This window comes from Colletotrichum phormii, assembly GCF_030913505.1.
Source record: "Colletotrichum phormii strain CBS 102054 chromosome Unknown BDP81scaffold_4, whole genome shotgun sequence".
Classification (NCBI taxonomy): domain Eukaryota; kingdom Fungi; phylum Ascomycota; class Sordariomycetes; order Glomerellales; family Glomerellaceae; genus Colletotrichum; species Colletotrichum phormii.
The window spans coordinates 1,852,596-1,863,384 of NW_026851446.1; the positions used below are offsets into that span (position 1 = coordinate 1,852,596).

General features: G+C 52.8%; 2 protein-coding genes across 2 annotated transcripts; one reads left to right on the forward strand and one right to left on the reverse strand.

The window, feature by feature from the left end:
- Positions 1-2,387: 2,387 nt before the first annotated feature.
- BDP81DRAFT_420278 (uncharacterized protein) lies at positions 2,388-4,565 on the reverse strand. Its single transcript, XM_060589833.1, has 2 exons — positions 3,412-4,565; positions 2,388-3,347 (listed from the first exon to the last, which is right to left on the reverse strand). Exons 1-2 carry the CDS (start codon positions 3,841-3,843, stop codon positions 3,321-3,323), a joined length of 459 nt encoding a protein of 152 aa, XP_060449158.1. The 5' UTR covers positions 3,844-4,565; the 3' UTR covers positions 2,388-3,320.
- Positions 4,566-5,134: 569 nt separating this feature from the next.
- On the forward strand, positions 5,135-5,995 carry BDP81DRAFT_165157 (uncharacterized protein). Its single transcript, XM_060582092.1, has one exon. The coding sequence runs from the start codon at positions 5,366-5,368 to the stop codon at positions 5,876-5,878; it is 513 nt and encodes a 170-aa protein (XP_060449159.1). The 5' UTR covers positions 5,135-5,365; the 3' UTR covers positions 5,879-5,995.
- The last annotated feature ends 4,794 nt before the right edge of the window (positions 5,996-10,789 follow it).

The following is a 10,789-nucleotide window of genomic DNA, read 5'->3' on the forward strand; positions in this document are numbered from 1 at the left end:
AGAATCCGGTGTTCCGCTGCCGCTGGCTGCTGCGCTGCAAGATGCAGACGAACGGCAATGACTGGTCCAATCCACCATCTAGGTAGGCCTGGCCGGCTGGGGCTCTCCTCTTCTCTCCATCTCAGAGTCAGATCTCTGTCAGCTTTCGTCTTGTAATTCACCAATTCATCCTACCTACTTCGTACTTCTCATCCAAGTTTTTGTGGTCCGTTCCCCCCACCCCGCGATTGAGAAGGCGGCGGCAGGAGAGAGCGTGTGTGTGGTCTGCACCTGCTGAGTGTGTGTGAGAGAGAACGAGAGGATTGGCGAGGGACCGCCCAGCGTAAGTGGAGCCGCCCAACCACACCACGACTTTTCCACTTCCCAGGACGGAATAAGTGGGGTCAATGGCTTGGGGCTTGGTGCGAGTGATCCCCTGGGTCCCTGCCCTGGGTCACCCCCAGGAAGTGGGGCATTGGGGCTTCGTCGTGACTGGAGCGTATTTTGCGAAACATGACCGGGGTCTATTAATAGACCACCCTTCTCAGGGCAAGAGAGAGAGAGAGAGAGAAAAAAGGTCCGCAGTCCCAGTGGTCCGTCGCGTGCATGCGCCTTGTAGTCGCCCGTCGTCTAGAGGTCGGCGCCAATTTTGGACCAATGGCACACCGGGGAGTTCCAATCAGGTCACTCCTGCCGTGCAGGCGAGGTACGTACCTGGTTTGCTGGATTCAGTTCATTTCAATCCTTTTTGCCTCTTCCTCTTTGCTGGTTCATGGGCTGGCTCATGGATCTGTTCAATGTGTTGTAGATGTCTAGCTGTGTACCTATTTGTCTGCTGCGATTGCTTGCCTCACGATGAGTTGTAGTCGCACAGGTATAGTTGTCGATCAGAGACTATTCAACACTAAAGATGCTGGCCTGCTGCGCATATAAAGTGCTCCGTCATTTCTCGCCACCTGCTTGGGGGTTCTTGTCCCTGATCAAGCTGGTGCCGGTGTTGGTGCCGCACCTCAATCTCAAGACAGGAAGAGATCTGCCAGGGGACCATCTACATACACTACACACTATTCTCTCGTCGCAGGTTCACGCAGGAATAGCAATGCGCCATCGCAGTGGCGGCGGGATTCGGTCTTCGATTGATGGGTGCTTATTTCCGGCTCACTCTCTCTCAGTTCCTGTGCTCCAGCGAAATACCTACCTCTGTGTCCTTCCTCCTTCTCATGCGTTGGTTTGCTCCACTTCACTACGAAATGAACGCCATGTGTTTGAAGTTGCTGACCTGAGAACTCCGAACCAACCTATCAAGCTGGGTCCTCAGTGATATGCAAGTGACATGTTTACACATCACACGCACACACATACACACAAACGGTCACAGCGATCATACACACTATTACCAACACTCAGACACGGCTCTCGAACCATGTGTACGAAGAACCCGTATCCATAATACGGCACTACGGGAATCGTTAATACCGTAAATCCAAAAGACTAGAAGGAAAATGCCAGGCATATCAAAAAAGACATAGCTCGACGCCGCCGGGCTGGGCGCAAGTTACGGTGCGCAAACGCCCAATCACCACCAATGTTTCCGGGTAACACCCCTGTCATGTCCCTATCCAAGTTTCCGTCCTGCTCTCAGGCACTTTGCCTTGCTGAGGCTGTATCCTGATATCGAAGAGTCTGAACTCTGTAACCGAACAGCCGCCGTCGTCCTGTCCTGTCCTTCCTCGGCGGCCTCGCCTTTGGGCTGTCAGATCTCGCCCTGCCCCCCCCCCCAGCTGTTCCCAGTATTGCCTGATGCTACTTTTGGCGCAGTGGCTGGCTCAACTCTGGAGGCGAGAGCCTCCTGGCGTCCTGTGCTTTCCTTGCTCCCCCTCCACCCTTGCAACAAAATACCGAGACTCTGGTGCTGCTTGTGGTGCCAGGTGCTTTGCTTCTGGATTCCTTGCTCAGGTTGCTCTACTACTCCGTACGGAGTATTCCTGTATTCTGTACAGTCAGCATTTCCAGCCCACATAACACATTCCTCACGAAACCCAAAATGACATCCACTCAAATATGTATGGGCAAATTCCGACTCTCTCGGCCGGGATCGTGGATATCCGTGGGTTCGTCGAGAGTCAGTTTGACAAGTATCGATTGCAGATCATTCCATCATTCCAAGCCCACTATAGAACATCATTATCCGGACCGTGCTTTCTCATTTGACAATTGACATGTAGCCAATCTGGTGAATCAGACAGTATCCTTGCCGACAACTGGGTCTTCAATCATTAAACCCAAGGTCCCAAACCCACCACTCACCATTCACCGTCAACGATGGGGACTCAAGTTGCCCTACGCAGGTCGTGGCAGTCTAGAACATTATGTTTCTGAACCATACCTACACCAGAAGACAACCACCCCTTCCTTCCCGCCGCGGCGACGGGCTTGCGCGACATGCCACTGCCACAGGCATGCGTTTGCCCGGTCGTGCCCTTTTCTAGATGCGGCCGTCACCAGCCAACCACCGGTTTCAGTTTGAACCATCATCTAAAAGCAGCCGCCGCCGCCCTTTGTGCGCGGCGTGTCCCCTCCGCGGCTTCGGCCTTAGCCGCCAAAACATGCTCAAGGACACGGCTCTTCTCTCGCCATCTTTGCCCTTCTGAACATTGAACAGCGAACACAGCCTTCTTTGTGGCTCCTCCTCCTCCTCCTCCCTCCCATAGCCGGCGGCAACGAAACGCTGCGGCCGTCCTGTAGTTTCTCCCTCGTCGAGTCCATTTGCTCGATTCCACTTGTCACTTCAAGTTTTCCTATCGGTCTTGCCGCCGGACCCCCAATTGCGGCGTTCAATTGCGCGCGGGCAGGCAAGGCGGGATGGAGACTTTTTCATCTCAATTTGTCGGAAACAGGTGCAGACTACAGAGGCTCAGTATCCGTAGAAAGTGATGGGCCCCTACCTAACTTGGTAAGAGCCAATATGGAGCTGTACCCGATCTTGATTTGCAACTTCTCCATTCTCTTTTCCCCAAAAACAAGGGGACCTTTGGACGAAAAGAATGGAGGCAAGGAGGTCTCCGACTTTTGAGGCTCAAGTTTGAACTATACTACGGATTATCCGTACTACGCAATCGTACAAAGAGCCGCCCGCTCTGTAGGCGCAGGCTTTCATCTGTCGGCGGCTGACCGAGCAGAGGGGAGGGAGACGCGTCGTAGCCAGTCCCGTGGGAAAATTCAACGTTCGTCTCCATTCTGTGACCCTCGTCGTGCCAGGGATCAGGCCGTCAGTCACCCAATTCATACTTCTCACTGGATGACGGGCTCGCTACATCTTTCTCGAACAGAGGGACTCATCATCATAGGAAAAGATCCTCTCTTTTCCGGTGGGTTGATTCTTGAAAAAGTGCCAATCTCCCAGCTGACACCTAAGGTTTAATCGCTTGACAGGTTGAAAGCGGCTAGGGAATTCGAACCCTCCCCCCCCTCCCCCGACCTCGTGGCAATACCAGGAACCAGAGACAAGATTGACAAGCCACACCTAAAGGCAACATTCCAGAGTGTCCAGGGCAGCAGGCCGGCCAGAGAGAAAGAGAAACCGAAGGGGAGGGATGGACAAGAGACAGATGGGGAGGGGTGGTCGGGTTGTCTTGTCAGGGAAACGTTTTCCTTTGAACTGCTCGTTTTCATTTGAGTGTGGGCGAAAAGCCCGTTCTTGACAACCAGTGACATCCCTCCTTGAGTCTTGACAACCAGAGACATCCCTCCTTGAGTCTTGCCAGCCAAATCCCTGCGCGTCCTCGTATAGGAGATGCCGAGGCAGGGCAGAGCCATCGTGACTCCTCCATGGATGATACCTTCACCTGACGGAGGGACGGCCATAACAATCGATATTATCTCTTCTTCTTTTTTTTCTCTTTTGCCAGAATTAGGAACACTATAGCCGGCGGCTCGTATATGTGCGGTACTCTATTTACCCACGCTCACCGTTCGTCAATCTCTCTCGAGATAGATGGAATATCCACCGTCCCCTTCGTCCCATGTATTGACTCACTATCCCCCCCATGCCCCCCCCCCATCCCATACTATAACGGCGGTGATGGTGGGTAGAAGGGAGGGGGGGAACACCGGCGTCATCATTTGCATTATCGCGACAAGCAGTTGAAGACGACGGCGTTGACGTTGGAGTGTGCTCTAGAGTCTAGACGCGTTGGTCACATGGGAAATGGAAAAATAAAGAACGCTCGGATGCTGATACAACATCTTGGTCCTGAACGACAAGCAGAGCCTCCTGTTTTCCCCCTTGTTGGATCATCGCATGAACTCCAGATGGTACCCGTCCTTTTTTTTTTTTCTCTCGACACGGGTTGGGACGCTCGCACGCAGCAGGGCCATGTTTGCGGCAACGTAACACAGCGAGCGCCCAGGTTAGCCCATCCCTAAAACATTCTCAGACTTGAACCAGCCCATCGCAATTTCACGATCGTAGATCAGGAAAATAAAACTCGGTTAAATAAATAAATAAAAAGTCTAGCGGGAAACGACCTGCGACAAAGTGAGATCACGAGACCAGGTATGGACACAACAGCGTAGTAGTGTACGATCTTGCTTCCCTCCCGAACCCGGGCTTTTGGCCTTGGGCTAATTATGAGAGCCTTTTCCCTACGGCTCTGTCTTTTTTTGTGGCTTGCTCATCCCGCTGAAGGAACACTGCAGCAGATGGTTCAAGATGGCGCTCGCCTCATTCGTACTGTGTTACTGTGCTTCTTCTGGGTGTAATTGTACAGTGTTGCCGTGCCGCATGCGCGAGAGAGTCCACGGAGTCTAGAGAAAGAGAGAAACGAGCCCGTCGCCCCCCACATCCTGCAGCTTCCAATCTGGTGCTGCACGGGAGATTGGGAGCGTCGGGCCCTTGGTGTGAAATTTGAAGCTATTTTCCTCGACGTCTTGGCAGGATCTGAAACGAACAGAGATCCTACACCCCCTGAGTCGTCAGGGGTGTAAGCCCTGTTTGATCCACTCCCGCGAGTCCGAAAAACGAAGTGGCAGCGGTAACCTGCGCAAGAGCTCTGATTGGTCAGATCATTGACGGTTGCGTTACTGGGAAGGAGTGTCATTTGCCAGCTGGCAACCACTTCCAACTATTTCTAACTCTCCTCATCAACAACAACCCGGGAAAACAAACACCAAGAACCATCGACGGGCGAACACCTCGGCTTCGGAAGGAAGCCCCAGACGTGCAAGAATGGAGCGACCAGGGGGGGGGTCCTGATCACCGCAAGCCCAGCCAGGCCCCTTCCTCGGAGCGAAGAAGGACAAGAAGATCCAACGAGCGCCAGTTTCCTGTATTGTACGGTGTAGCGAAATAGTGGCAAAAGAAGGAGCGGCAACTGCGCGAAAGGGGATGCACACGAAGGGCAACCATGGATGGGATATCGAAAAGTCGGTCTGTTCATCCCGCCAACGCGTCCATGCCCTTTTTTCCCACAGGGAACATCCCATTCTCCCATCTCTTCCCATTAGGTACCCAGGCATTGCTCCATCATCTTCTTCACCACTCACTCACTCACTCCTCGACACTGCAGTATGCGCCGTGCCCGCGTCTATTTTGGGCGTCTATCTTCCGCAAATTACGACTCTGCAGATGACCCTTTTCAGCATACCACCGCTCCTCATTACGTGCGGATACTATCAACCCTCTGCACGCCACGACCTACCGAGTTCAATCCTGCATTCTTGCTTCTTTCTTCTGCTCTCAAGTTTCAAAACGAGCCACTGGCGCCCCCCGGCAGATCTTCCACCTGAAGAGGAAAATGGGGCCCCCAAGAACCCTCAAATATCGTTAACCCAGACCCCTTCCCCTGGTCACAGTCTGTGTGACCGACCCTTTCTGCCCAGCAAATCCGGGGCTGTTTGAGCTGCCCGGGCTCATCTGCAAAAGGACGGCCGGCCGTTGATACTTGCCCCAAGTCAGTGCCAGTTTTAAGCCTCGTTCGGAGTTCCCGTTTAAGGATGAGCCTCATCAGCTTAGGGCTCACCGGCTCAGAATGAGAATGAGCCTAAAAACCAAGGACATTTTTTCCAGCGCACATCCAAATCTTATCGAGAGGCAATTTCGCAGGAAATCTTGTTTGAACCTATTGGCTGTTGCTACCCAATTATGTCACTACTATCCGTAGTGTAAGATACGAAGAAACAACAAGCGTCAAAGGCTCGACAAGCTTCTCGTCTCCCCCCACCCGTGCGCGATGAAGACGATGGCACGATGCACATCATCCAGTTCGCATCGAACTATGCCATTCCCCACCACTCCGTCCCCGTCCGCCATTTCGGTCGGTGGGCTGAGCTCTCCCGGCTCCCGAAATAAACCGTCACCTCATTTCGTTCCGTATGGATACCGGGCGACGCGTATACTTCGTACAAAGCTTGTGCCAGCGCGTACAGAGTACGTGCGCTCTCTTCAACGCATAACGGTTAATATCAATAAGGCATTCAAAGTCAAGCCCCCCATTTCCAACCGGTGCCCCCCCCCTACACGTCCGTCGACACGGTACGCTGTGCTGTCACATGGGGGAGAAGGACCTTGGACCATCAGGCGAACCTCTCGCGTTCACGTCTCTATATCGAGGCCCATGACACTATCTCCGCCCGATCTCGATTCTTCATTCGACGACCATGGACCTGCCATCTCCACCGTCTTCGGGTGTCTTCCCTAATATCAATCACGCCGGAACTCTGCTTCACCTCTCCAAACAACGTGCACCCATGTCTGGATTCTGGGAGAGTCTGAACTTCTGAAGGCCCCCCAGTCCGTTTTAATTTGCCAAAGGGGCCCTGCTCAGCCGAGCCTCAAATTCATTGCCGTTTTAGGACGGTGCCTGGCCCGAAGACTACGTTATTGCTCCTAATTCTGATGCCCCGTCGCCCCAGCAATGCAAGACGGACGTTCAGGAAATGGGCATTGACCAGCCAGCCCTGGAGCCGCCCTTCCAAGTTCTGGGTCAATGGCGAACGTACCCATTTGTTGTCCTCTTTTGTCGTTGCAAGTTGTGCCTCGTCAGAGCTTCGTGCTCTCCGTGCTGGGCGTAGTAAAGACGGAGACAACGCTGGGATCGTTCCCGCCCTCCGTCTCCGTCTCGTCTCATCAACCACGCAGCAACACACACGCACGCCGCGTCTGCTCGCTCAGCCCTGAAAGGCACACGCAAACATGGCGCTCTACTTCATGCATTCACAGATCCTTTGCGCTTACCTTGGTCGGGCCATCCCGGCTTGTCTGCCCTCTGTCTGCGGCTCCTTGCAACCCTGCAGCCAACTCTATCTAACCCACGTCTTCCCGATCACATCGCTGAACCACAGTAGTGTGCAGCTACAAAGCACTCTCCATGAAGTTCCATTCTAGCCTTGGGCCTCGTCACCTTTACGGTTTCGAACAGATACCGCGTCAGAGGTTGACAGCAACGATTCCGATGGTATCACCACGGGCCATATCATCAAACGACACTGAAGCCACCCCGACGGTATTTCACTAATTCGTCTCTCTTCCTCCCAAAGGTTCTCTACTCTCTTAGTCGAATCCTCCTCGTCTCAGCTTGTTGAAGCACTGTCTGTCATCTGCCATCCCAAAAAGTTGACGCTTTCTATCGCCAAACTTGAAGTTGCGGATCAAACACGCGGTTACTAGCATGACTGTGGTCCTCCCCCCCCCCCCCCCCTCCCAGCCCCTTGAAGACGACCCCCAGGCACGGACACGAAACCGGCGATATGCTGTTTCGGCGGTCCATCTTCGTCCACTTCGTTCACGACCACGTCGCCCTAGTGACTGTGCACGTGAGTTTCGAGAACAACAACAAAGCAAGCTCGCTCCATTCGTTAATGGCGCCTGTTGGTAAATTCGTCGAGAAAGACAATGCACAAGAGTTGATTGTACGCGAATCCAACAAACTCGATCCAGACTCGGCTTGATACCGAGAGGCGGGCGGACCGGGCGGGCTGGCAGTGAGGCAGTTGTTTCCAGGCGCTCCCTCCGCTACGTGATCCTAGCCTTCTCGTCACCGTTGAATCGTTTTGAGACGAGTTGTCCCGTCCGTCGCCGTCGCAGCGTTGCCGCTGCTGCCCGAGACTGCTGTTCGGCAAGGTACCTCTGACTTGTGTTGATGCGTCCACTCGAACCTTCCCACCACACCAAACCACTCTCCTGGTAACACGCTGCTTAAACTCTAGTTTTTTTTGGGCAGTGCCGTGCTTGTTGCTGTGTATGCTCTGTGTTTGCGCCGTGTACCGCAGTAATGTGTATGGTGCTCTTTTAAGGTTGACATCTGTAACCCGATAACGACAATCATTTACAGGGAGTGATCCACGGCCGGACAACCCCTCTTCCTGCCCGGCGCCAACACGAGGGAACCGGGCAAGGCAGACTCTTCGTCTCTGTACATTCCTGACGAAGTCTTGCTTTATTTTACCTTTTTTCTTTGTGCTTTGCTGTCTGACGTAGAAAACCTCGTGTAAAGATGGCGGGATATGCCACATCTGAGCTGAGCTGAGCTGAGCTGAGCTGAGCTTTCTCCTAAGCCCCCCCCCCCCTCCCTCTTCGATCCAATCTCCTCCCTTCCTTTCGCAGAGCTCTAGAAAGTCTCTCCAGGAGCCTGCTCCGGTGCAAACGAGCTCAACATTCAAAGAGAGTTAGAAGGTAAGCTAGCTAGCTATCTTAGCTCAGGAAGAGGGGCAAAGAGACGTCCCCCAAAGGATTGGGGGAATCAGGGGTCCTTCTTCAAGATTATAAGTCGAGACCAAACATAAAGTTTGGGTCGTGGAAGTTGGATCGCGGCCTAGCATATCCCCGGAATCTCGGTTACGTCTACTAGTGTCAAGAAATTTTCTTTCCGCCCGCTGAAGAGGCGCAGGAAGTGAGGAAAGAGGGTGAAGTAGACGGCGTGACGGCGTATGTGGAAGTTCCCGTGTCCGAGTAGGAGTCTCTGTTCTTCGCTCTCCCGCCGTACGCCCGCGCCAGGCCCAGCGTTAGACCTGTTCGGATCGGAGGAGGGAGGGGGGGGCTTTTTACTTGCGATTTGCCTACCAGATGCGGAAAGTCTTGCTCCAGCGGGCGCGGCGGCCCAACTATGTATGGATTGGGGTAATGACGGCGAAGAGTCATTGTAAAATTATACGATGATCAGTTCAATTTTTTTTTCTTCCCAGTTTCTGAAGCCATGTGGCTCTATCAAGTTTCTGCAAGGCATCATGTCTTCTGGATCGGATAATCTAATGTCGTGTAAATAGCCTATCATAGTATTGACCCCTCGAGGTGCCGTTTAGGAGTGAACGAGACCACTTTGGAAGCCTCTGAAAACAAGCCAAGTCACATCATATGTACGCTTCTTTTAGGAAGCAATACACCATCAGAGAGCCGTAGTATGTTCAAAGGTTAATTGAGGTGAGGTGTTGTGTGGTGAAGTGTCAAGAGATACTGTCCCCCGGATCCCCGACGCCGATCTCGTTGAGGCGGGGCCCGGAGGAGGGGGTTGACCACCTGGTGGTGCGCGCCGGCCGATATCCCCGCTTTTTACGTTTGGATGTGCCGGCCTGGCCCGTCGCCGGTCAGGTCATGACTGAGAGGATTGAAGATCGTTGTGACTGTACGGAGCCTCGAAAGCTTGTGGCGGTAAAGAAAAAAGTCCTTGTTCTGTTGCCTTTCCTTTTCCTGCTGTGATGAGACTGCGTGTTTTATTAGCGAGCGAGCAATGGACGGGGGACCATGGCGGATAGGATATGAATAGCTTGCATTCAGAAAGGCGAGGGCGGTAAACGGGATACAGAATGACATTGCAAGCGCACACTGGCGACGTTGTTTGGCGGTTAGGCTTTTTCTCTTTTTCTGCCTTTACCGGTTGTCTTGTTTTCTTTGCGCGCGGGTGTTTGCAGCAAAGGCAGCCGACCTGTGAGACCAGTTTCATTCACCCTTTCCTGCTGTAGATTATCCAGCAAGCTCTCAGTATTTTCTTTTCATCTTTAAGCGCGCACATTAGACGGGTTGTCGTCAGGATCCGAGGTCGTTGAAGGAGGGTTGATGAAGGTGCAGCGGCTGCTGCTGCTACGTCGTAGTGAGATAAAGAATAAACGGAGGGTGGCTGTGAGATGTAGCTCCCAGGGATATGCGCTATATTATGGAATATCTCATAAATTACAATCACAGCAATGTCAACCGGAGGCGTCGTACGAGTGTTCGAACCTGCATGGTAGCAAATTCTGGACTTAGCAATTGAGATCTGAAGTCTGTGGAGTGTCGACTGTTGTATGATGCTCTGACCTCTTCAGGACTACTACTTTCGGATCTCTTCTGGCTCACGTTGTCGCTGTTTTCTCTCTGTAGGTTGGTCATCTTAAGATTTCTTCGTTATCGTGGAGTTTTTATGTGTTCTTCCTAAAGGGTTGAACGTCTTTGTAACTTGACACATCTGGAGGACGTACACACCTCGCTTCTCAGTGGCCCTTGTGCGAAAGAGAAGATAGTATAATTCGGTCTGTTCTGCGATGAGTAGGCGTTCTTGATTTGATGGACGCAAATACATACGCAGCGCCAGAACTTATCGTCCAGCCTAGTGCTACATACAGCATCTAGGGACGTGGGGGCAAGGGTTTATGATGAGATGCCAGTCTGCGCATGTTGGAGAGACTACATTTCGGAATAATCACAGCCTCCTTGTGAGAGTCATATCTTTCACCTGTTCTTCTCCCCACCTTCTTGAGCATCTGCCAACAACATGGCACGGCGAAGACATCATGATGCGGCGTAGTTAGAAGGGAATGAACGTAGTAGGAACAAGCCCGA